Source organism: Micropterus salmoides, unplaced genomic scaffold (assembly GCF_014851395.1).
Source record: "Micropterus salmoides isolate LMB-PRFRI ecotype aquatic unplaced genomic scaffold, ASM1485139v1 Ms_hic_scaffold_21, whole genome shotgun sequence".
In the NCBI taxonomy this organism is placed as follows: Eukaryota; Metazoa; Chordata; class Actinopteri; order Centrarchiformes; family Centrarchidae; genus Micropterus; species Micropterus salmoides.
Genome location: NW_024041262.1, coordinates 16135631 through 16161540, shown reverse-complemented (window position 1 = coordinate 16161540; position 25910 = coordinate 16135631). Strand labels below are relative to the sequence as shown.

The following is a 25910-nucleotide window of genomic DNA, read 5'->3' as shown; positions in this document are numbered from 1 at the left end:
ATCAAGACATGTTGAGACAAATGTGATAACATAAAATGAAGATTTCACCAGCTGCAGATGACACCGTGCTTCATCGCTAAACTCTGGTCATTCCCTTGACTACCTAGCAGAAGTGTGCAATTCATCCATCACACAAAAATTATTGTGCACAACAAGGCAACATGAGGCATACAACTGTGTGCAGTGTTTAGAAAAAAAAAAAAAAAACAGCAGTCAAGACACGCCTCTTTTATGGAAGACTAAGCTTTGTTAGCTTGCTGTGAAAATCAGAGTGATCATTTTTTTGGCTATTAGGCCTCATAGTGAAGCTCAAGCCTGTTTCTTACATGTAATCTCAATGCAACATGTGAAACAAAAACATCTAGAATTAGTTCAATAAGTCAGACGTAAGCTTACAAACAGTTCTCATCTTTACCTGCTGTTGGTAGAAATTTGTTACTTTTTTAATGTTGATTAATGTCTTAAAAAAACTACTCCTTAAAATTCAAAACATATTGCTGACCAAAGAAAGGCAACTATACTTTCAAAGATCATGGCAGAATGTCTTTGGCAGAACTCTTAAGAAAATTGCTGTAATTACATTACAAAATGTAAAATAATGAACAGTGTTTCTCTTTCACTTGTGATAATATAGAATAGTGTAAACAGGCATAATACCACAGAATATATTTTGCGTGTGCTCAACGTAGGCCTATACTGTACTTGTAACAATTCTTCACGTTCACGTGCTTATTCTAGCGAAGGTGAATGCGTGCTATAAGAAATCAGTATAAAAGATATAAAAATATCTCGAGAAAATCTAGTTATTTAAACTTAATTTAACTTAATGTTGGTGTCTAGAAAAGGCCAAAAAATTCCTTGCATTATATGAAATCAAACCTCTAATCAAAACATATATTTTTTATTTTTTTCCTGGGATTTGTCAAATAAGCTTTAAAGCAGTTCTTTTTATTACACACTTTAGAAATAAAAGACACTCCCAGTAAGAATCTAACTCATAACTCGCACTTATAGTCCCATTGTTTACATTCTACCAGAACAGCATCTGTTACAGACAGGACATGGGACTAATAGAGAAACATTGCCCATATTAGGGCGAGGGGCACTGATATAACTCTGATAGTGTATAGTAGAAGTGTATATCTGTCCATTCAATGTCCTCCTGGACAGCTGGATATAACCAGCATGAAGCAGAGGAACAGTGGCCCTTCTTTTACTGGTACCAGGGGGTCTTTCTGACCCAGTGGAGGGTGAAACCTGCATCTGTTCGGATCTTAATGGAAGCTGCCTCGGCCTCCCTGACAGTCTCCTTCACAGACTGCATCAGGTTCTGAGCATTGTGGACCAACATCTCAGTAGCCTGCCGGAGAAGACATTAAAAGAGATACAGTGATGAGGGAGACAGGAACAGTACTTTTTCAAAGCCTAATTAAAATAATGGGAATCTTGTGATCTGACACTCATAAAAAAGATTCAAAAGGCTCACCTGCTCAGACTCCTCTTCACTGATGTTGGTACGACCCAACATGGTGGCCTTGACTGTGGACAGGATTTTGAGCTGAGTGCTGATGGTGGGAATGCGCTCGCACACCTGAAATAAAGCCAGAAAGTCAGGTGAGGTCAAAACATTTATACCAAAACAATAAAGTGTAGTCTTTCCACTGCAAAACCTTCTGATAAAGACAAAGACAGACCTGGAGCAGGTTGGTCCTGATACGCTTGTCAGTACACTGCTTGGCCACTTCCTTGGCCAGCCGTGTGACTTCATCAGAAGCCTTAGCAATGTCCTTGGCGCACTGGATGAGGGCGCGCTTGTTTCCGCTGCCTCCACGCACCAGACGTGACATCTCAGCCATGAGCAAGGCCATTCGTTTGGCAGCACCAATGATGTCATTTCCCTATGAAGTACAACGGAACATAATCAATCTGAAAGCATGAGGTTTCAAAGTGAAAGTCCCTTGATGTGTGTACAGCATTCACTTACTTTGCTGGACCATTTGCGGGCTTCATCGTGGAGCTGCCTGGCAGCCACCATCATGGGCTCGTTAACCATGTCACCAGCCTTCTGCTCTGGGAACTCCTCATCTTTCTCCTCTGGGGGAGGAGGCCTGGGGGGAGGAACCTCACCCTCAGGAAGAGGAGGTTTGGGTGGTGCTGCCTCATCGTTAAGCTACAAGGACAAGTTCAAGCAATTATGGTTTGGCAGTAAATACACTAGACACAAAACCAAGCAGCTTCAGATGATTTGCCAAATTCAAAGTTGTGCTCATTTGAGGACTTACGTTAAGCTGTTCCAGTTCAGGAGGTGGTGGTGGAAAGTCTGGCTCCTGGGGCTGGAAGGTCTCCCTGACCTTTGCCACAGCACCTAGAATCTTATAACCTGAGTCCAGAAAGCCCTTCTGAAGACCTGGTAATCACAAAACAAACATGTTTATCAACAAACATCAGAATTAGAAGGTTAAACACACACATAATCCTTAAATCTATTAGCAACATCAACCTACTTGGATCCTGGATATTTCCAGCCACTGCCTTAGCATTCATCACCATAGGAGAAATTGTCTGGCTCAGTTCATCAGATGCAGCCTTCACCATCTCCCTGAATTTAGGATCCTCGGAGTTCTCCACCTCTCGCTTCGCCACCAGGAGGATCCGGTTGGCTCTGCGGGCGATGCTGGTGGCACCGGCGACCAGCATCTGAGGCTGGTGGTTGGCCATGGCCACACGGCACTTATCCAGATCCTTCTTGATGGCCTCCTCTGAGGCATCCAGTAGAGATTTGGTATCGATGGCCTCATCCACCAAACCTACACATCCATAACATATTAATATAGCAAATTACAGCAGGAGATATGAAATGGGAATCACCTTTCAGGGAATTTACAGCATCTTCATGGCACCTCACCTGTCATTTTCTCGACATTGTCAATCCACTGATTCTTCATGGTTTCAAAATGTTCATACGCAGCTTGGTTGCCAGGGTTTCTCAGCAGAATACGAGCAGCAGATACCACCTAAAAGCAATCAGAGCCATTAATTGTCAGTCAAATAACAACTACTAAAGACTTGGCTCAAGAAGCAAGAAACACTTAAGCTCTGTGACTTGTGATGCACAGTGGAGGGCACACACAAATGTAAACAGATATAAACACTAAACCGTGACATACTTGTGGTGTTAAGTCTCTTGTTGACTTAACGGCAGCCTGGATTCCCTCCACTGTGCTCTTGTTGGCAGTGCCGACAGCAGCAGCCTTCTCTGCTGTGGTGCCAAGCTTATTGGCGTGGTTCTCAAAGTTGGCAGCCCTTTCGTCAAAGACCTACACATGATCAAATAAAACAATTATCCAGAAGCGTTGCTGGAAATAATACAACCACGTTGCCAATAAATATAAGACCACTGAAGGAGGCTCATTGCAATGAGATCACAGTGAGGAGCAGGGTGACTGTGCCACTGACCTCATCTCTGTTTGGGGCGTCCAGAGGGGCGGTAGCAGCCACCGCCAGTAACTTGATGGGGGTGGTGGTGTCACTGAAGATGTCGGACACCTCCTGAGTCATCGCCTCTTGCATTTTCCCTTTCAGGTCCTGAGAGGAAGACAGACAGGTGTTACAACCAGTCTGACAATACCCTCTGATATATACATATTAGAATATGATTAGGGCTGCAACTTAATGACTATTATAAAATTACTGTAATGACAATTATTTTGATTAATTAATAGATTTATCAGCAACTAACAGCAGCATGTAATCTTTCATCTCATCTGAAAAGCAGGAAACCCCCTAAATTGTAGATATGAGATTTTCATTATTTCACCGTTTTTTATAATGTAATTTTTTTTAAATCAGGGCAATGTTCTTAATTGAACAATTACATTTCATTATTGTACTTTGAAGGTGTTAGGATTTGTCTCAATAATTCATCGCTGATCGGTAACATTCTTCACCATGGACTGTACTTTCGACTGTTGTTGATACCTATCTTGCAGATATAGATCTTACATGAATTTTGGACAACATAAACCTAAAATTTGGCTTCTACAAAATGCAGAGTTTAAGGCAATCATGAAAAAAAAATTACATTATTTTAAGAGTTTTAGGGAAGTGTCTCAGCCAATAGAATATAATCTTTCAATTAATCTGAAAGCAGGAAAACCCCTAAATAGTAGATCTGATCATCATTTCTTAGATTTTTATTTCATTTTCTTAAATTTCGGTAATGTTCATCAGTGAACAATTACATTTCATTATTGTAATTTGAATGTGTTACGGTTTGTTCACCGAGTACTGTACTTTTGACATCGTACCACTAATACTTGTTAACTTTTACTTAATTTTGACAGAAGGTCTTGCAGTGGAGTATTTTTCCATTGTGGTCATACTACTTTGTATAATAGTTTTTTTGCATTTCTTCCACCACTGATCAACCAGCAGAGGGGGTTGTTTCTCCATCTCCGTGTATGAATCCTGATCTATAGCAGTAAAGTTACAGGTCTAAATGGGAATGACTGTTAAGTGTGAGCCGTCTTACTTTCAAAGCCTCTTGGAGCTGCTGAGCCACAGCACGTGCTTGAGGGGAGTCCCCTTCACCGCGGGCAGCCAGGTCAGCCAGCTGGGCCATGAGCTGCTCCACCTGGTCACACTTACCCAGCATCTCCTGCCTGTACGGGCCTGGCAGAGCATTAGCCAGCCTGTGGCCCTCTGCCACCAGCCCACGGATGGCTGCCTGGCCTAAACACACAGACATACAAACATATACACACATGAAGATTCACAAAAATCAGCATTTTGCAAGTTGACGGCTGATTAACATTATTGCCTGAGGGTGCATCAACACTAACAAACTTCTGTACTAAAGTGACAAAGCATTGATTATTTCTGGATTATTTTTTTTTTTGTGAAATTTGGTCATAAATATCACTTTAAAACTGTGTTATCAAATTTGTATTCTGCCATATCACTGTTAAGATGATTTTGTGTAGAATAGAAAATCGTTGCGTATGGCCAAAACTCAAAAAAATTTGCAATTTATAATGACATAATAGAGGAAAAAAGCTAATCCTCACATTTGATAAGATGGAACCAGAGAATGTTTGCCATTTTTACATTTACATTTATTCATTTAGCTGACGCTTTTATCCAAAGCGACTTACAACTGCTATTTGTCAGAGGTCGCACGCCTCTGGAGCAACGAGGGGTTAAGTGTCTTGCTCAGGGACACAATGGTGGATGGTTCACAGTGGGGGACTGAACCCGGGTCTCTCACACCAAAGGCAGGCATCTTATCCATTGCGCCATCACCACCCCAAAGATTTTTGCTTGATAAATGTTTTAAATCAAATACTTAACTGAAAATTGTTCATTTGTTCAGCCCTAGTTAACTGTCAAGTGTGCTTGTTAATGCTAGCGTTTAACTTCCTCATGCAAAAAGCAGACCAATAAATGTTGGGTAATTCTGGTATTTCACTGGGTGCTTGTATCAACACTAGAGGGGAAAGAACCCCATGGCTTTCTCCTGTATTATTTCATGCGGTTTCTTTGCTGTAAGCATTGCTTGCATCATACTGTGTGTGAACCAATCCTCCTTAAGAGCAGCCAGCCTGCAGCTCTATTGTAAACATGTAAGACGATGTCCAGGTTTGAGAGGAAAAAACAGTGTTGAGAGAGAGCGTTTTGGAACGACGAGTACAGTGTAGAGCGACATGAACACAAAGTGGTCTGCAATTTAGCCACAGGAGCAGTGGAAGGAATGTGAGCAAAAGATAGACAATCGAGGAAGTCGGAGAAGATGGGAGCCAGACTCACCCACACCGCTGTCATCCATGGTGGGATTGTCAATCCAGCGCTGCGCCTGCTCAATCTTCCCTTCCAAGTGAACAGCTGCCTTTGCAGGCCTGCTGTTAGCCACAGCTTTGTTGGTCTTGGACTGCAGGTTCTGCAGAGCTGTGGCGATCTGTTTAGCCAAACTTCTGGCCTCAGGAGTGTCACCTTTACCCCTATAAGGAATTAAAAACAGCAAAAAGGTCTGAGGTGGTGTTTTATCTTAAAGGCATGGTTGAAATGACGTCTGGCCAGCTACAGTTAGAGAGCAAATAACTATTAATCCGTTTGACTAAGAGCACTTTCACACTGCCAATTTAGTTCAAATCTGGGAGTAGTTGACTTAAAAAGGTTTTTACAATTTCTGGTGCAGACCGAAAAACAGGTACTTCAGTCTACTTGTACAAGGTGGAGTAAGAACGGTTCCAATTGAATTGTAATACAAAAGGGAAAATGGAAAAGATAAAATACCTCACTGGTCTAAACTTTTAAGGCCAAGTTGACCCTTACTGAATTGCTGATTTCTCAAATTTTCCTTCGCATATAAAAACAAACACTATTAACTCCCAACAACAGTGGGTAAACAGGTGTGCTTTGATGACAAAAGCATTAAATTGATTAAAGTATTCAATTAAAGCATTTGCAAAAAGAGTAAAAGCAGACCAGTGGGGTTAGGAAGAAGGGGTCATCAAAGTCAGGCTCAGAAAAAACCCCCAGTAAAAATGATGCTATATTTCCAGCAGTCAGTAACTTACTGTCTTCTGAGATCAGACAACTTTGCAGTCATGGCAGCGATCTCTCCAATAGAGCGCAAGATGTCGTCTCTTTCTTTGGGGTCCTCACACATGTCTGCAATCTTTTTGGCCTCAGTAAGCAGGACCTTGATGTTCTCTTCTCCCTCTGGGCCGCCATTAGGGTCCGCCAGCCAGTTCTGCCAGAGCAGGAAACACACAAAACACCCTCACATATTTGCATTTAGAGGTTTGATTTGGTTTGTTTTGAAAGGTAAACACGGTTAATGGCTCACCTGTGCAGCATCAATCCTTTTGGCTATGGCCTGTTTGGAGTTAGTCATGGCCTCCAGCTTGCGAGCAGCATTTCCCACCTTGCCAGTTAGCACATCGAGCCCCTGGGAAACCTGCTGTGCTTTCTGCATAGCTGCTGGGGACGCGCCCTGACCTCTGGGATGGAAAAGAAAAACACATGGATACCATAAACTGCAGCATTGCCAAGCCTTTAGAAGGCCACACATGCACATGTCTTTGTTTGTTTACTCAAAAGCTTAAGTTTTATGATCCTCCTGTTTAATATTATTTCCTATCTTAATGCCTCCATTTCCAGACAAGGCTCAGAGGTCTCTCAGTTTTCAAAGGAGTAACTCAACCAGGGGTTAAGTAGGTAATGGATTAATACCAGACAGCTGCTTTTATAGCAAGCGTGACTCAGGGTCTCTGGCGACAATCAGATTTCATATCAGAAGCATATCACTTCTACTCTTACACGCTATAATCCCCTCTAATGTGCTTACTGCATTACAAGTCCTACCCTTTTAAGGATGGGAAATGAACTGCTGTATAAAAATAAGCATTTATCAATAATCAATCAATAATTCTGAAAATTTGATTACGGAATCTAGAAAACATAGTAACAGAACATGAGACTATCTACTGAAAGAGACATGGGCGGCGTGCAGTATGAGGGGGATCATTTAGTCCTAGTTGTGACACAGACACACAATGCAATGTTTTTATCGTAAAGTGTACCTGGCCCTCATCTCAGACACCTGGTCAGTCATCTGGCCCAGGGTCTTTGCTGTGCCGAGGATATCTCTGCGCTCCTTCCCAGCACACAGTTCACCAACTTTCCCAGCTTCATCAAGGATCTGCCGGATGGCCTGCTCACCTGCGTCCCCTAAACAGGCAAAGTCAAACACATCAATACTTGATACAACTAGCTTATCAGCCTGAGGACGTGATTAGCAGCACAAGGAATAGTTTCAAAAGGTAGAGGGCGTGGATGTTTATTACCTGGTTGAGCGTTTGGATCCCTCAGCCAGTTCTTAGCCTGACCCATCTTTGAGTCGATGAGCCCCAGAGCCCTCTTCATGGCCTCTGTGTCCTTTGGGTTTGAAAGACAAAGATAAATTAATAACTTCAAGGGAATCAACACGACAAAAGAAAACTAAATAAGAAGTGATTCAACGCCTTATATCATAACATGATTATTAGAATGGGATATTTTTTTAATTTCAGTCGATATTCAATATTCCTGTAAATAGTATATTATGTGCCAATGAGGTTAACATGTGTCGCCATATAATTATAGTCCTATTTAGAAATAAGGTCATAACTCAATGAAACTGAGCTTGGAATGTATTTTTCCTCATTCAGTTTTTTCTAAGTTTCATGGTAAAGAAAAGCTCCAGGTTCTCGTCACTGTTGTGATCAAACCCCCCTGTTTAGTTACTCCACTAAAAGAACCAGCAATGTCCGTGTGCGGCATCGCTAACATCTGTCAGGCACAACCATGTAGCGCATGCCATTCCCATCATTCGTCAATAATGAGCGTGTCATGTTATAAAAGCCAAACGATGTTGTATTTCAATCAGAGTGGATGGAAATACAACAATCTGTCCAACAGCAGCCGACTCGACAATGAGTCCACTCATTGTCGAAGTCAAAACAAAACAGAGTCCTGTAGGACATGGAGCAAAGCAGAACACCAGAGTGGATGAATGAGTGGTTAAATGAGCTTATTCTTTCACGGTACAATAACAGCATTTCACAGAACACAAGGTACTATTCTTCATAATGCAGCTTGAATCTTCAGAGTTCAGCAAGAGATTCAGAGCAAATTAAGCTGAATAACAACAAAACTCCACTGTTTGTTTTAAAAATATTCATCAAAAAATATGTCTGAGCCCTCACAATACTCCCTTTGTTAAAAGAGAATAATAAACATGTTTGGATGAATAGGAGTGTGGAAGCAGAGCTGAACAAGGGAGAGAAAAAAAACAGGAAGTACAAAGGTGTGAAGTGATGTCACCAGAGCTGCGTAGGTGTATTAGTTTACTGTTCAAACTTGTACAGCTGGTGTTCTGTCAGTAACCACCTGTGAATGTGAGTGAAGTAAAGTGAGAGACAGATATGAGATCTTTGCACTCAGATGAAATGCAAACACGCATTCACTCCAGCCTATAATCAAACACAGAAAGGTATTCCTCAAAAAAAACAACAAGGCACGGTTAGTGTTCATGGAGATAAGATTTGTGAGCACACTAGGCCATATACAGTATGTTGGATTAAAACTATAAATTAGCCATTCATACAACAAAATCCATCTCAGTTTCTATGTTATCTCCTCCTATGGCTGTAAAATGCAAATACAGAGAAAATCGTAGTAAAAAATTATGAATGCTGAGAGAAATTTCATTCATGACATCCAAATCAATACTGCATAAGTCAGGTTGAGGACATGCACATAGTGAGGTTTTAATGACATAGGAGGAGGACACACAGATGTTGATACAATGTCATGTTATGAAGCAAAACAAATCCAAAGAGGGAAAAAAAATACTGCATGGATCAACATTTCAGCAATTCAAAACTGCTGAACACTTGTTCAATAAACACCATTTTTTTAGCAGTACAAAAATATTCAAACTGCTAATTTGCTCTATTAATAGATAGTCAACAGTCTAACCTCACAACTGGCTCACTACCAATAAGCACACAATGGCACCACAAAACAGACAGCACACACATCTGTCAGACATGCTGCTGCACAACCAAGGGGCGAGAGAGGTAAGGGCTTACCTTCTACAGGGGGTGAGGGGAGAAAGAAACGGTAAAAAGAAAGGAAGAACGACATAAATACAAATGTTGAACTGGACACACCAACTGTGAGCAACAAAAAGAAAAAAAGTGGCACAGGAGAGAGCCATTTGGAGAGTGACGGTATAGGAAAGAAGCAGAACGTGCAGAGCAGAAAATCCTAAACAAACCCAAAAGATTAACCAGCTACGTAAAGACAGAACATTACAGCATTCTTACTTGAATCACTTACTGAATGTAAGAATAAAATATAGCAAAAGCATTTTTCACACCTGTCAACCTTGCAATAAGGTCATTCTGATCAAACAAAGTGCATGCCTTGTTAAGAAAGTAAAAAAAAATAAAAAATTAGAATAACATCACTTCATAATCTCTCCAGCTTGCAGCCTCCTGCCAAAAGCATTCTGGGAGTGTGCAAGAACACAGTGGGTAGATTTGGACATACAGCTTCCAGCTATGATTCACTAAGTGCACAAAAAGTTTAAACACTCAAAGAGCAAAGCAGTCTCTTGTTTCTCGTGTATATTTATTATAACAGTGTGTGCATGTGACTTGCCATAGACAAACTGAGGTAAAAGAATATAATTGATTGTACGTACCTTGTTGGCCCAGGCATCCTCGTCCCAGGACGTAAGCTGCAGCACCCTGATGATCTCGTTTATCTCAGCACTCATCTTCTCAAAAGTGAAGTTACGGTTCTTCAAGGCCTCCTCCACACCCTGGCTGCCAGATGTCTTGGTTGTCACAAAGATTTTGATACCTGAAATACAAAACAGAACTTAGAAATACTGACCGAAAATAAATCTTGGTGACTAGAGTATTTACGTAAGAAAAGAAAAAAAGAAAAAAATGTCTTACCTGAGATGAGGATAGGCAGCAACTCTTTGACTGTATTCATGGAGTTCACCAACATCACACGGTGTTCCTGGTGTGTCAACTCCTGCTGTCGCTCATCTATCATCTTTGCCATCTTTGTCATCCCTGGACAACAAACCAGAGGTGGAAAGGAATTTAGTCAAATAACATACAGTAATGGTCCCGCGCATTTCCACTTAAGACATTTCAGAGGGAAATGCTGTACTTCTTTACTCTTTACTTTGAGCATGAGAAAGGTTCGTGAAATGCAATGGCTTTAGTAAAGTAAAACTAGTATTCCCAGAATATAAACTTTTCAGAAGCTGAAAAACAGATTTTTAGCCTGATGATAATTATGGACACATTCTAAAGAGCTTAAAATAATTTAATCATCATGTGGAGGAGCATATAATCTTTCAACTACTATGAAAATTTATAAACCCTTGAAATTGGGGATTAGAGGGATTATTAATGCCCATGTTTCCCAACAATGTGGGACAGTTCTTTAGAATGATAGATTTTAATTTTGATACTTCACATTACTTTACATTTGATGTATGCAACTTCCCAAATGTGTCAAGTTAAGTAAAACTTTGAATATTGGGTTTATTTGTAATGGGATTATTTTTTCCTTTAAGAATTACTTCTTTTACTCAAAGTACAGAATTTGAGTTCTATCTTCACCACTGCAACAAACACATATGAATGCTAACATAGCAAAAGTAATATGTTCAACTTCAGCAAAAACACCCTAAATCTGTCAACAAAGAAAGCAAATCTCTGAGACACTGTCAAGTTAAGACTTCAGCAAAGTAATCCTGTCACTGCTGTATCAGCAGACTGACCTGGTCCCAAGTTCTTTGTGTACGTTATCAAGTCCTCCATAGACTCCACGACCTCTGCAACTGTCAGGTACTCCAGGATGCCTTTGCACACCCGGATAATTTTACGGACCTATGATATTGACATGATAAAAACAACAAAAGCAAATTGAAAAACAATGTTCATTATTCACATTTCCAGAGACAAGTGATTATGCAAACACCCCCCACCCCCCTTTTCATTCACATTCTTTCTGATTGCACTCTGACAATGCTTCCTACTGACATTCCAGCCTTTGTCCCCCCCTCCCTTCCCTCCAGTTTTATGTGGACTGCTACTATACAAAGTGATCCCTGAGCTGTCCTGGAAAACATGATGGCACGGCTGACTGATGACTCCTGCTGAGTCCTGCTGACTGCAGCAGACACCGCTGGGACGCCTGATGTCTGCTCCCAGAAAGCTGATCTGCAACTTTTTATATTTTACTCTCCATCCCTGAGAGGAAAAGAAAGCTGGACCTGATAGATGATACTCCTGCCTGGTTCAAGATTTAGGAAGTGTTTGTATAGTATATTTGTCTCCCTCTCTGTCTTTATAAGCATTACAGTTGCCAAGGGGGAAGCAGGAGTGGATCCTTACATCAAAAAAGCCAGTGACAGTAGGCCTGTGCCATGCTCCATTGTGTCCATTAAAAAGACATTGAAGCCCTTCCAGCTCGGCTTCCCTGGGAGGTTGACTTCATGTCATGTCATCAAGTTATTGTAACTCCTGGCTTTGCATTTTGTATCTGGTTGTATCCGGTTGCATTGTAGTCACCAGCTTATCACACATTCTGTTTCCTGCTTTTACTTTTGTTTATAACCAGCCAAGCACAGGAGAAGTGATGTCATATTGACATATACAGTCATGTGAAACATCTGTAAACATCAGGTCAGTCCAGGTAAAATAAATACAAAAATGAAAAAATAAAAAGCACATGTAAGCGCACATCATTTTGCACTAATGCTTTATTAATGCACTGGGAGAATTTCAGAGCACCAGAGGCAGAGAAATCAATTCCTCTGCCGTCAGGTGTCTCAATAATCCACATCCTGCAAAATGTGGGAAATCACAACATGGATAAAGTGTGCTAAAACACACTAAACCTCTAAAACTGATGATATTTAGCAGTGTCACCTGATCCTTTAACAAAATTGGCATTCTGACCTTGGTCAGCAAACAGACTTCTGCTGGTTAACAGATTTTTCAAATAAAATAAAGAATGAAAAGATTAAATGAATTAATACCTCAGCCTCATCAAAGGTTAGGAGCAGGTCAGATGTCCCAGAGAGGATACCCCGGGAGCCATCGATGAGGTAATCCCGAGCAGGAACAGAGTATGGATCGGCTTTCAGCATGGAGGCAGCCTGCACCAGCTTTGCACACGCATTCTCCACTCTGTGGAAAGGAGATGATTGATTTGATGATGAAGGCCAGTAAAAAGAAACAAAATGCTCAAAACAAGTCATGCTGATAATAAGAAGCCCTTAAGAAGCAGATGGACATTATGCGTGGAAACAGGAAATTGTCTACAGCAACAACAGATGGAAGCTTTGGTATACAGCTAGCCATACCACACAGTGCTGCTGTCGAAGCATGACTTCATCTTCTTATATGGTTTTTATCCCATTTCAAGCAAATCGGTACCTCCATACATGGGGTTAAATTAAGAATTAGGAAGTGAATAGCTTACTCTAATCTTACTCATCCTAGCAGCAGTTTCCTTCCTGTACTAAAAGATATGCGTTTGCATGTGATTAGCAGCTTGTGTATAAACCAATTCTGTTCACAACAAGCTACAGCACAGCGTGCACAAAGACCCCAATTATTATAGCTCTCCAAACTTTGTTCTTCAGTACTTTTACAGTGTCAGAAGGAAATTGTGAAGTTCCTATTGAGGAAATGTCTCCTCCAAAAGGCAGGTGTCGTGCTATATAAAGTAAATTATCACTTTCTATAATTAATTCATACACACATTGACATCTATAGGATCTTCTATAGATCCCCAAAAAGGGAAGTTTTCCGAGGTACCCAGTGCCAATCCGCTGTATATAAATCAAATTGACTTGACTCATGAATGTCAGTAGTCAATAAATGACTACTAGTTGCCTCCTGGTTGTGATGCACTCAGTGAACTCCAGAGCAGCATAAACTCCAGGCTCAGTCTTTTGATTCAGCTTCATACATGCCACCTGCATAATATCACCAACAGCCATAGTGAGCATAGAAACAGGCAACAAGCCAAGGAATAACACGTGTCCTAGTTCCCACAGAATACCCACAGTAACAGGGGCTATTTTCCACTTTTTAGGCGTTGCAAAGGGGCCAAACAAGAAGAGCTCAGTTTCCATTCTTCTAAAGGAGCAACTCGCCTGCAGTATAAAGGCTAATGTATGTGCATGACATCGAGGCTGACATTGGTGTGTGTGTGTGTGTCTTTGCAGAGCCAGCCAGCAGTGTCACTTCAGCGTGCACTAGCGAGAAACAGCCATGCATTAACCGGACCCCGACAAACACTATATTTAGTGAACGAGACACATTCCAGCACATGTACTGATGGATGACGACAGGGTGACGATGTGACTTTGAGGCGCCAAATGTGTTGAGCTTGACGACCTGCGCCTGCCAATGCGTTTCATCCCTGACCTTGGGGGGGGGGGGGCTCCCAGGTCCCGCCTCTCCCTCCCCCGACTGTAGTCTCTCATGTAATAGGGATCGGTGAAAGACTGTGATACGGACAGACAGCAGCTGAGCACAAGTTAATGATTTAGCCGATGTGGAGTGAGCCAGAAAACAAATATATTGATTAAATATGTACATCTCTCTTTTTCTACATCGATATGCAAACATTTTTGTGTGTGTTTTATGTTTTAACATGAACCAAAAGTAGCGGCAGCAGCCAGTGGCTCTTATATATGAGGACATGTATGAGTATGCGGCCCTTCTTCTTTAGGGTAAAGGAACTCCCCCGTGTACATAAAAGTATTTATGTTACACCCAGGCATGATTCTGAGGCACTTAACATGCCATGTCTGACCTTTGCTTGGGCACAACCAGCCATTACTGCAACAGATAAAGAGAGAAAGACAGCCAAAGAGAGGCTAGTGGGTCCCACATACTGTAGAAAGAGAACTACTTCATCTAAAATACATTTAAGAGGGTTGTCACTGCATTAAATTGACATTTGCAAAGATTTACTTCAGTGCTTACTTGATAAAAGCTGGTGACATGTCCCTTTTCATGATCTGGTCGTCTGTGGTTTGTACAGTCTCCTTCCCCACCTGGAAAACACAGATCAGTCAACTTTACAAAACATTTTAAGGAAATAAAGAGGTAATGTACAATCACTAAAGACACATGAGATATCTATCTATCTGTCCATCTAATCCCATGCTACATGACATGTGCAGTCAGGTGAAACTATATTTGGTTGAATCAGGCTTTTAATAATGTCTAACTTGCAGATATTTCTTAATAAAGTTTTATTTATTTGGATACCTCACAGCACTGTCTGATACAGTAGACAATACAGAAGACAGAATTACTGTATAATATCACCACAGGAAATGTTCGTTTCTGGTTGGATGGGCAGCTTTAGTTACAACTCAAAAATGCTTCTGATATTTCAACAGTCTAACCACTGTTCTAAATTAAGCTTACACTGCAGGAAGTGCATACACAGCACTAATGCTTCTCACTTGCTCCTGAGATTCTAAATCAAACGTGGGCTAATTTGACAACAAACAAACTTTAGAAAACCTTTGATAAGTGGCCATGATATAAACACGATAATGCACTCAGTGGGCTAGGAATATAGAAAATAATGGATTCAGTGGAGTTGCTTGCACCCCCATCTCATCAGTTATCTTTTCACATCATGAACAACCTTGTCATAAATTATCTGTATAGTTACAATTTTGCAGGACTGGGTTATAAACCTGAAATCGTCATTAGAAGGCATTACAAAAGAAGTAATGCTGAGCTTTACCCTCACAGTTTGTTTTGTTTTTTATTGGAAGATGCTACACGCTCTTCCTTTATTAATGACAAGTCAATTAGCTACTCTATCATATTTAGAAACTGATAAAGTCACCCCTCACCCTAGGCTCAGCCCTGATGACTAGTTCATTAGACATAGGATTGTGTATCATTCAACACTTTAGCTTTAGTTTCAGATGAGTTGGCGCATATGAGCTAGCTCAGAAATATTTAATTTCTAAGCTTTTATGCAACTTGAGTGCATGTTACATACATAAATAGCATGTCGTAAGCATGAGTCAAAACTCTGTTACCACAACTTCACCCTAAGGGAGTTTTGTCTTTAAGCATTCAGTTTTCCAGAATGATGTTATGCTATTATTTGTCCAGTGAATCATATTTTAAACAAGGCAGCTGCTGGAAGGACGCCAGGCGTCAGCACAGTTATAATGTGTAAAGCAGCTGAACGCCTCCTCTCCCTCAAATGCCAAAATGACTCACCTCCCCCATCATGACCTCAGCTCTGTAGGAAGAAAACTCACCCACGTCAAGGCACCATGGGTGAGAGATCACACACGGGCATAATGGGACACGGATCATACTGACTGGGTGAAATGGAGCTGCATCCCTGGCCGGTGGGGAAATGTTAAACTATTTATTTTATATTTTACATTAATATTATTAGAAATATAAACTACACAAGTGATTATCTCACTGTCACACATGATTTTGCAATATATAATATTTTAAACATGCTGAACTTCCCTGCACAATCTTGTACCTGCCAAGTGAGTTTAGTTTAGTATAAAACAATCAGTAAGTTTAAGTCATATATAATTGGACTGAATGTCAAAATTAGGTCAGAATAAGCAATTTAAACCATTACAATGGGTTTGGGGAATTATTAATGACACTGTTTTGGCACTATTAACAGACATTTTATAAAGTTAAACAATTAATTGATTAATCAAAAAATAATCAAGCAGCCCTACTGGAAATTATTCCTAAAAGTAGGTTCTGCTTTTCATTTTGGTGATTTGGGATGTGTCTAACTACAGGCAGTAGCAGAGGCATTCCAGGTGGTTGACGTGGGGGCTGTAATGTAGCAGAGCAGACATACATCTCCTCACTCTCTTTTCACCGGGCCAGAGGGACTGAGTAATGGAGTGGTTATAAATAAAGGCCAAAAGTTGTGCCAAACTAAAACTGGAGCTTAGTAAAGGCCGTCCATCTCAGAGCAAAGTCACAACCCCTGACATTTGACCAATGAGTGGCTCTAAACATAAGCCAACAGTAACAACTAAAGCTGTCCTGCCCCAATCAACTAAAGGGCAGCAGGGCTACAAACCAATGATATAGGGCACTGACAGAGTAGTAAACATATCTGAGGGAGGAGGAAGTAACACAAAGACCTTACAACCTAGCCACCTTACAGAACACAATATGCAAGCCAATCGTGTTCCCAAATACTTCTAACCAATTCGCAATTGTCTTTAGTTTTGTTTTGTGTGGAAAACATTTTCTAAGCTGTTTGTGAGCATTTTCCGGGTCTTATCTCATCCCAGGTAAAGCTACATCACTTACCACACAAATACACCTCGTAGAAATTTGCAGTAAATTGAAATCAAAACTACTTAGCACTAAAACTACTTCATCAATAATCAATTTGCTTGGTTTTATGTGTTTTTCTATAATAATGCCTCGGTATGTTTTTTGTTTGGTTTTTTTACTGTTGACTACAAAGACCATAACCAGTATAACCAATTTTTTTTCCATTGACGCAAAAATCTGAATCATCCATCATTTTGACAGACTAAGGAGCATCTACAGTAACGTAAGTATTTCACATGCAAAACTGTCCGTAACAACATGTACACCTCCGGTATTCGACCTCCGGTCCAGTTGGTGAGTGTGCATATTAATGAGTTATTGTCTAAGATCTCACATGCATGACCTCACTGTCCAGTTGGCTCTAGCCATCGGACTGGTAGGCTATATCGCAAATGTCAGGGCAGCTGAGTGTCTGAGGTTCCTTCAGAAAGCCCAATAACTGTATTGTGGTTGATAAACGAGGTGAAAAATAGAAGGAGAAAAGCAAGAAATACTGATAACGTTTATCAACCAGTGGCAGCCAAGGTTATGGGGGAAGAAAGTGGGAGCAAGGAGGTAAAAAAAAAAAATCATTCATCTGCTTCATGTGGTGACACAAGTGTCTCTGTTCATCTTGAATTTGGCTTTATAAATGCATAATTTGTAAGTTCAGTATATTAAATGTTACTGCGATGGATTTGTTTTAGAAAATTAAATGCTATTAAATACGCTATACCAGCGTCTTTCCTGGTGCACTGGGCTCATTACGGTAACTGCAGTTACAAATGACTGAAATCCACAAAATGCAACCTTTGCTAGAAAATAGTGTTTCCCATGAAAATACCCATTATAGTTTTGTCAAGAGCTGGAGGCGGAACTTAATTTGACGAAGCCAGCCTGCATGCATGCAATCCTCTATGCAGGACCCTTGAGTAATTTCAACTTTTAACTGTTTTAACTCTAACATTTATATGAGATCAAGTCAAGTTTAGACATGACCTAAACTGAACAAAAAGGAGAGAGACTACAGACTACACTATAAGCCAACAATGTGGAGGTCACAAGCTGAGCTCACACTGCCTTTAATGAGTGTTGAGTCATATTCTCCCCAAAGCATGTGAAACCATGCAAAGTTGAGGCTCTTGTGTTCAACAGGTCGTCGCCGTCTTCCTCTTCCATGTCCATGCAGAGCCTCTTCCTGCTGTCTGAAGTTCAACAACAACAGTCTGCAGCCAAACAGTGATCCAAACAAATCCAAGCAAAAATAGAACTATGACCCAAGTTTATTACAGTTCATAATGCCTGGCCTCCTTTGCTATTTTGAGCCTCTGTCGAAATTCTGGACCACATTCTTATGATATTAACAGTGACCCAGCTTGACAATTAGGGTTTAACTAGTAATGTATCTGTCAGGGTTGTTTTTTTGCTTAAGCGATTAATAGTTTACTTTATACCATCTTAAAAGGTGAAAAAAAGTGAGAATGTTTATCTGCAGTTCCAAATTCCCAAGGTGACATCTTAAAATTGCATGTTTTGTCTGACCAACGACCCAAACTGAAAAAGTTTCTATTTATAGTGATAAAAAATAATAATAAAAAATATATATTAATGAAGCCAGAACCAGCTAACTTGGTATCTTTGACTTAAACTTAAATTAATTTACAATGACTTTTCTGTCAATCAATTTATCAGTTATGGAATAATATTGGGGATAATATTAGGGCTGAACGACTTTGAAAAAATATCTAATTGCAATTATTTTGACTGATATTGCAATATGATTTGCGATATTGGAGGGCATGATAATTCATTTTGTTCTCATTTTCACTGAAAAACTTTGTGGTGTAGTTTTTGCAAGGATCTGTACCAAAAAAAGATGTTTTCTTAAGTCTGGTGAATATGATGCGTTAGCCCTAAATATTATTTATTGGATTTTTGCCTTTATTTGGTAATTAATAGTGAAGACAGGAAACACAGCGGAGAGAGGAAAAGATGACGTGAGGACCCACAGGCCAATCCCCAGCACAAATATCCTGTTCCTTGAATAGATTCTAGCAGACCACTTTAAGGAAGGGCAGTTCACTTCCACCTCCTTTCACTGATTCAGTGTCATCTTCTTCCAAGCTGTCACATACCACGCTACTGGTTGACAGTCTCATTTACCATTTGCGTCTGGAGTGGAAACACAGACACTCCTTTTACCCTCCAAGAGTTGTGAAGTAGCTTGATAAAGTGGCTGCTCCTTTGGAACAGACTCTGCTTTGTTGACAGCAGCCCATCGCTCTGCCCGGAGAAGAAAGGCCACTCTGAAAGCCTCAAGGCTGCCAAGACACAGCCTGCCTTTCACATGTTGGGTAGTTTTAGCACAATGCTGTGTTAGTCATGGTGACCACAAAGATCTGTGATGGCAAAATTTTGGCAAGCCCTTTCACCGCTGCCCTTAGCAAAACCCTACAATTAAACCCTGAATTATTCTGCTCAGAGGTGTAGTTCCTGAAAGTGCAACTCACACACTGCTTCCCACTCTAAGTGACTTTGCACTGCAATCTGATGAGACATGCTCGCACAAATTGATGGCGCAGCACTCCATTAGCCACTCTTAATCAATAGTCCCAGAACCAGCAAGTGCTGCGTTCCGAGATATCAAATGACTTTTGACTAATAATGACTCAGAGGGGCAGCAGAGAGGTAGCACTGAAGGTCAACACCTTAATCATGCATCTGTCAAGTGGTGTGTGACGTGGTTTATTCATTTGGTTCAGGAAGTAGCTACACGTGGGGTGTGCATGGTGATGAAAGTCACAAATCAAATGGCCTGCTTGGCCGTAGCAAAACAGGCCCTCCAGCCAGAGAGAATATATCACAACTATCTGTCTCATATTACAGGAGCTTAGCAGCTCGAACAGTGTTACTGGGGAGCGGCACTCAGCAGATTGAATCCTTCTCCTAAAAACAAGAGTGAGTCGATATAAGGCTTGTTGTAGATGATCTGTCATTTTCCACCAGAACAAGGATTGCTGAAAGAAAAATGTTAACAGATTACTTCTATTGCATGAGGGATGGGGAGGAAGAGGCAACATCACACCCATGCATAGTAGTGTAGTAGTATAATAAAGTATACTACTACTACTACTACATCCAATCAGGTGATGAAATGGAACATAAATCTAGGCCTATTTGTCACTTTCTAAAGGATCTAAATTTTTTACTGCATTGTAGGACTAACACTCCTTATTTGTGGCCTAGGTCAGCTGGAAAACTGAAAAGTGACAGCACCATATTTTATCCTTTGTCATGGTCTGCAGCCATTAAAGTCTCATTGGCGAGGGAGAGGGGTTTCCCTTCATTGACTCACATTCCTGTTTCTGAGAGGGGCCGACAGCTGCCAGGTCTTCCTGACTTGGCTTCCTGCATTTCCTCATGAATTCAACACTCCTAGGAGTCCTCATATCCTGACAAATTTCCATCAGACGGGGAAAAAAAGAGACTACATTTTCAGTATGAATCCATAACATAGCAATGCATTTCTGCAAAGATTAGATTATCTCTCTTGAATGGAGACTACGCAAACATTTCAGACTCTGCGGTCCTTGTATTGTTGCGAAGATTACAGATTACATCAAAAAAGGTGAGTAGCATGAAATGAGTTCCTTTGACAAATTGCAGGAAGCTGGAGTTCCAGGTAATAGGAAGTATTTTCTTGGTTTGCTTTTAAGCACTGTAGTTAATGAGCACATTTGTTTCCCATCTGTAACGGATTAAAGGACTGTTCAAAACTTCATCAAATACTGATCTAATAGTATAGTTTATTATTTATCACCTATATTTCTGTCAACATTGAAGAAATTGAAGACAAACAACATTTCCAAGTGTGATGCTATATGTAATTGTGTATTAAGTCATACAACCCCTGAGACCTACTTCCATACTGGCATTGTTGCATAAGGCACACTGGTATTTTGTAACCAAAGCGAGATGGTTTACCCAAAGACTGACTGCACAGCCACTTAGTGATCTGCACATAAGAGTATCTCCACAAGTCATGTGAGGCCCTGTGATCTGTGCAAACAGGAAGACTAACAATTACGACTCATCCGTTCCAGGGCCCTTCATCATTGCCATTTTTTTCTTTATCCTACACCTATAAAACGGTGCTATAAAAATAATGAAGTACAACAGGACTGTTGCTGTTCTTGCATTTAACCCAGTAGGAAAGTAAATCCTTCATATGTTCTTCATATCCAAACATCTGTATGTCTATTTAGCTGTGATGTGGACAGCAAATATAATTTTACTCCAAAAAGGTTTTAGATGTAATGGTTTCATTATGATTTAATCACTTCTCAGCACCATGTCAACTTGAAACTTAAACCTGACCGATATGAGACAAAACTAGAATGATCTTCCCCAAAGCACCAGATCAGGTTGTGAGCCCTGCTACCAAGTTATGTATTTCTCTTGCTATATGTTACTGTTGCACAAGCCATTTGTACAATAAGCACAAGGCTTGGTAATTACACATGAACTGAACATGCCATCTCTTACACTACTCCAAATACACCATTTATCCACTAGTTCGTTGACTATGTTTAGCCAAGTCCTATTGGTAAAAAGGACCACCAACTTAAAGGTGCATTATGGGTCAAACAAAGATATCACAGACAAAGATAAAACTGACATCCATGATCATGTGAACACAGGCTTTTCTCAGGGGAGCCTTGTTATTTGATAATCTTACTCAATATTTCAGTAAAAGAGTTTATTCAAAGAATCAGCTAAACCCCCCTCTGAGTAGAGATGCATTCCTGCTTGCTGGGAATCCTTCACATTCCTGACATTCATCTTTAATTGAGGTCTGGCTCATTGTCTCAATCTGAAAACACTGAAGTGAAAGATTCTGAGCACCAGGGAGGGGTCTCGGTTAGACCAGACATATTTGACTCACAATGGTTTGTGGTCATTCTACCCTTAAAATCCTGTGTCAGTTTACGAGGGCTGCACTTTTATCTCTATGCATCTGGAATAATAAGATTAAGCCCTTTCAAATTAATAATTTAAAAAGGCATACACATTTATCACAGTGGTTGCACCAGATCTCCTCAGACAGGCTTAAGCATCTAAGAGCAACCTAAAAGCTCATCTTCCTTTTCTTTGTCTGGTAATGGAAAGAAACGTGATGCAACTATCAGAATGTGTCATTTTGAAAGGTACAATCATTTGTAACCCAATCACTCAGATTTTCAAGTCATCCAAAGTCCAGCTTCATTAGCTGTAAGCTTCTGGCTTAAGATATTTTGAACAGAATTCAGGAAGGAGGATGTCTGCGCAACATGTGTTTTTTCTGTGCAACACAGACAGTGAGGTAAATAGCTTTTCTCTGGTACAGCCCCGTCCTGAGGATATCTAGAGAGATGTAATTAGACAGCCTCATCCCTTTCTCTTCCAAGGACGATCCTTTCCTTGACAGTAATTTACTCTCCAGTTAGATGCTGAAGACTTCATTTAACAGACTAGTTTGTTAAATGGAGTAACTTATGACAGGTGCAAGAACTGAAAATGCTAAAAGATTAAGTAAACAATAAAACTTGCACGGGCACAACACCTACACAGTTAAGTAAGTAAATAACTAGAGTTTCCTGAGAATATTCCAGGTACAAGGTACATGGCAGATTTATAATTTTACAACACAGGGTTGTATAACAAGATCAAGTTGTAGTTCCAACTACATATACAATACAACTGTTTTACATGGTGGAATGCTGAGGATGAAGTGAGGAGTCTGGTGGTACAACAGCGGAAACTTCTGTATCTCTTGTCAAACGGCAGCAGCGTGAACAGGCTGTGGAGAGTACTGTCTTCATTTGTCATCAGTTCGAAGGAAGTCAAAGACAAGAGCCACAGAGTGCATTTATTATCTCTTCTGAGCTTTGCTATGTATGACCATATGTGTATGACTCACGCGTCTGGTGAGACTGAAACCCTAAGAAACAACATCAGATCTGTAACTTGAATGAATTCATAACACTGTCCATGTTGTAATGTTGCTACAGCAACTGGAAATAATTACAGGCCTATCCATTCATTCATGCCACTGTTGGAAACATCTGATCACAATTCAGAATGTGCAGAGAGGCTGGATCATTTCACCCCAAGCTAGTTAAGGGTTGCCGCAGGACATTTCATGTGTCAGCAAATGCAGCCGTTGCATTCATGTTAAATTATCGCAATGATGCTCTCGATTTGTCATCAATGTAAGATCCACTTTCCTTTTAGAATCCAGGTTGGTCTTATATATCTGGCTCTTTAGCTGCTATATGTTCTGTTTTGTTTGGGTTAAAAAGCTAAAAACAGACTAAAAACATCTATGTGTTCATCATTGCTAGCAACACCATTAAATTCATTGTTAATATTAAAAATATCTGTCTGGAACTTTTACCACTATTGGAACGTTAACTATGTTTTCCTGAGCACACTTTATACATTTATGCAGAATGTATCTATAATAAGAAGTGGGGTGTCTAATTTTCTTAAGCGTCACAAACACCCTTCATCATAATTCCTTTGAAGGACAGATTATTACATGCATATAACCCTGTTAAACTTTATATGCAGATGCCTTCACTGTTCCACTGTAGTAACATCTGATTACAAAACCAAAATTATAATTGGGTAAGAAATTATTACCATAGGTCCAGGTCAAATGTTTTGCTACATGTAATCAAACTTGTTTATAAACAGTATAAACTGTTCCAATCCAAGGCATTATTGCAGTATGATTTGCCAGAGGGGGCCTTTTCTGCATAACAACACATTTAAACACCTCTTTATAATGCCCCTCAGAGGAAGGAAACCTTGTGTGTGCAGACATATAACTAATGAACACAATGGGGTACAGACCTATAGTTTGAGAATGGGCGCTGAGGAAAAACAAAGGCATGGAATGAAGTGAACTAGCTTGAAATGGTCATGGACCGTAAAATAAACTGGGGGCTAATGGTAGACAATCCTTCTAAATGAAGGATTCCTTTGCTGACGGGAGACGCCAGAGCAATTGCCCAAATTTATCGACTAACAACTGCCAGAGGCTCTGTGCTTAACCAGGCTGACAGAGAGAACACCACACAGAAACTAAGTCTGCCTTAATTTAGTCTCTATCCCTTCCTGTTTACAAGCGATAGTATCTTGACAGCCCCCTCATATCTCTTTGTTTCCTTTCTAAGAAACCTTCCGTGTAGTGGTTTGTGTTTCAGGCTAATATATGGAGAAACAACATTGTCATTTCCCTACTTGTAGCTATGAGAGTTACAATGTGGCACTGAGGAACACCATTGTGGTTCGGTATTTTTTGATTCTAAATATAAATAAACCACAGCTGCATCTGGTGCACGTAATTTAATGTTTTCAAAATACATAATTAATACCGCCAAAGACATTTTAATTGCTCTCTTTGGGTAGAAAAACATCAAGGGCACCAACGAGATATGATAATGTATGAGCACTTGGCATAGTGCATCAAGAGTGAGTCATAATTATATCTACTATAGCTCTACCAAGGAGGTTATATTTTTGGTTCAGTTTGCTTGTTTGTTAGTTGGCAGGTTATCTCAAAATGTGTCAACAAACTTGGCAAACTCTTTCAGTTCAAGGATACAGGCCATTAAAAGTGATTAATTTATGTTCATTTTGATGCTTCCCCAGAATATTTAACCAATCGGATTCTTTGATGCTAGTGAGTCCAACGATGGAAAAAAGGACAGGTGAGGATTTCTGGCTTTACAGGCGGATTTAGGTATTAGCTATCAATGTGTGACCACAGCAAAAAGGTTTTTAGAAAAGGAAAATAGCTGAGTTTCGTAATCAAGTCATAATCTGCTGGGTCATACAAGGCAGCATAACACTGGATCCACATGCAAATTACCAGTTTAACACATAAATATGCAGCCCTGGTGAAGATTTGATATTCCTTTCTAGTCCTCTTTAACAAATTAAGTTAGGTAATGCTTGAGAACTTGCAAGAGAAAGCTTCACTTTGAAGGCATCCAACCGACAAAAATTCCACCCCCTCCCCCCAAAGCCACTCCCCCATAACCCATTCTCCTGCACAAAGTGCGCACAGGTAGGCAGGCAGGTAAGGCCAGCAGTGCTTTTTACAGTCCTGCGACAGCCACAGATACCGGATTTTTTAGACAGCTGACATCCAATATTTATAATTTTACATCAGTGATCAATCATTTCCCCAACTGTCCCATTGAGTAGTGTAGTATAAACGGATGTGTTTGAAAGTCTTGTTTGTGAACTGAGCTTCCCCCATTCACAGTTTAGCGAACAGAGGTTCCTAAAATCAAACATTGTGTTTGAGGTGTATTCATATTCTAATTCACAGCCATGTCCAATGACAACCCGTGCAGCTGGGTTATTATGTTGGGATAAATGAAAAGGGAATGCACTGTAGCCTGCCCAAATACCTGGCTCATACCAGCAGCAGTGCCTACGCCACGATATGGCAGCTACAGAGGAGGGAGGCAGGGCAAGTTTTCAAGGGGAAAAGGGCGTCACTGGGCTTTGCCCCGAGTAAAACAACTTTGAGAAACTTAGATAGCATGCATTCAGCTTCTCTGCTATTAAACACATCATATGGAGCTAGCTACAATTGTATACTGGTTAAGTGTGGTGTTCAGACGCTCACGTAAGTTATTTCGAGAGCGGAGGGTGTGGGACAAAGACCGACAGGTAACGTTAGCCTACACCCGCCGAGTTTAGGAAAACACACTCACAGGTACAATTTCACAAAGACAAGTTACTCACCCGAACAAGGTTGCTAACAGCCGCCTGCACGGCAGCCACTGGCGCCGTAAGATCTGGAATAGCTTTCCCGTCAACTTCACCTTCTTCGTGCATTATCACCAGATGGGATATCTGCTGAGCCACCGGCTCCAGGATACTTTCTATCGTCTTCGTGTGGAAAACCGGCAT

At 40.5% G+C, this 25910-nt stretch overlaps 1 protein-coding gene across 1 annotated transcript; it reads right to left on the bottom strand.

The window, feature by feature from the left end:
• Nucleotides 1–1213: 1213 nt before the first annotated feature.
• Nucleotides 1214–25910, bottom strand: LOC119915675 (vinculin). The gene is made up of 21 exons (XM_038735336.1): nucleotides 25743–25910; nucleotides 14580–14650; nucleotides 12617–12767; nucleotides 11354–11462; nucleotides 10512–10634; nucleotides 10253–10413; nucleotides 7848–7938; nucleotides 7584–7731; nucleotides 6848–7001; nucleotides 6576–6751; nucleotides 5806–5996; nucleotides 4532–4731; nucleotides 3457–3585; nucleotides 3168–3317; nucleotides 2906–3014; nucleotides 2505–2807; nucleotides 2283–2407; nucleotides 1985–2170; nucleotides 1695–1898; nucleotides 1487–1591; nucleotides 1214–1360 (listed from the first exon to the last, which is right to left on the bottom strand). Exons 1-21 carry the CDS (start codon nucleotides 25908–25910, stop codon nucleotides 1214–1216), a joined length of 3201 nt encoding a protein of 1066 aa, XP_038591264.1.

What these genes read in the sequence shown, in the direction of transcription:
- LOC119915675 (XM_038735336.1), bottom strand. Translation starts at nt 25,910, where the DNA reads ATGCCGGTTTTCCACACGAAGACGATAGAAAGTATCCTGGAGCCGGTG. An exon ending in TAACCTTTGATGAGGCTGAG is followed by an intron (nt 11,463 to 12,616) that starts GTATTAATTCAT and finishes TCAATATCATAG; the next exon opens with GTCCGTAAAATTATCCGGGT. An exon ending in TGGAAATATCCAGGATCCAA is followed by an intron (nt 2,408 to 2,504) that starts GTAGGTTGATGT and finishes TGTGATTACCAG; the next exon opens with GTCTTCAGAAGGGCTTTCTG.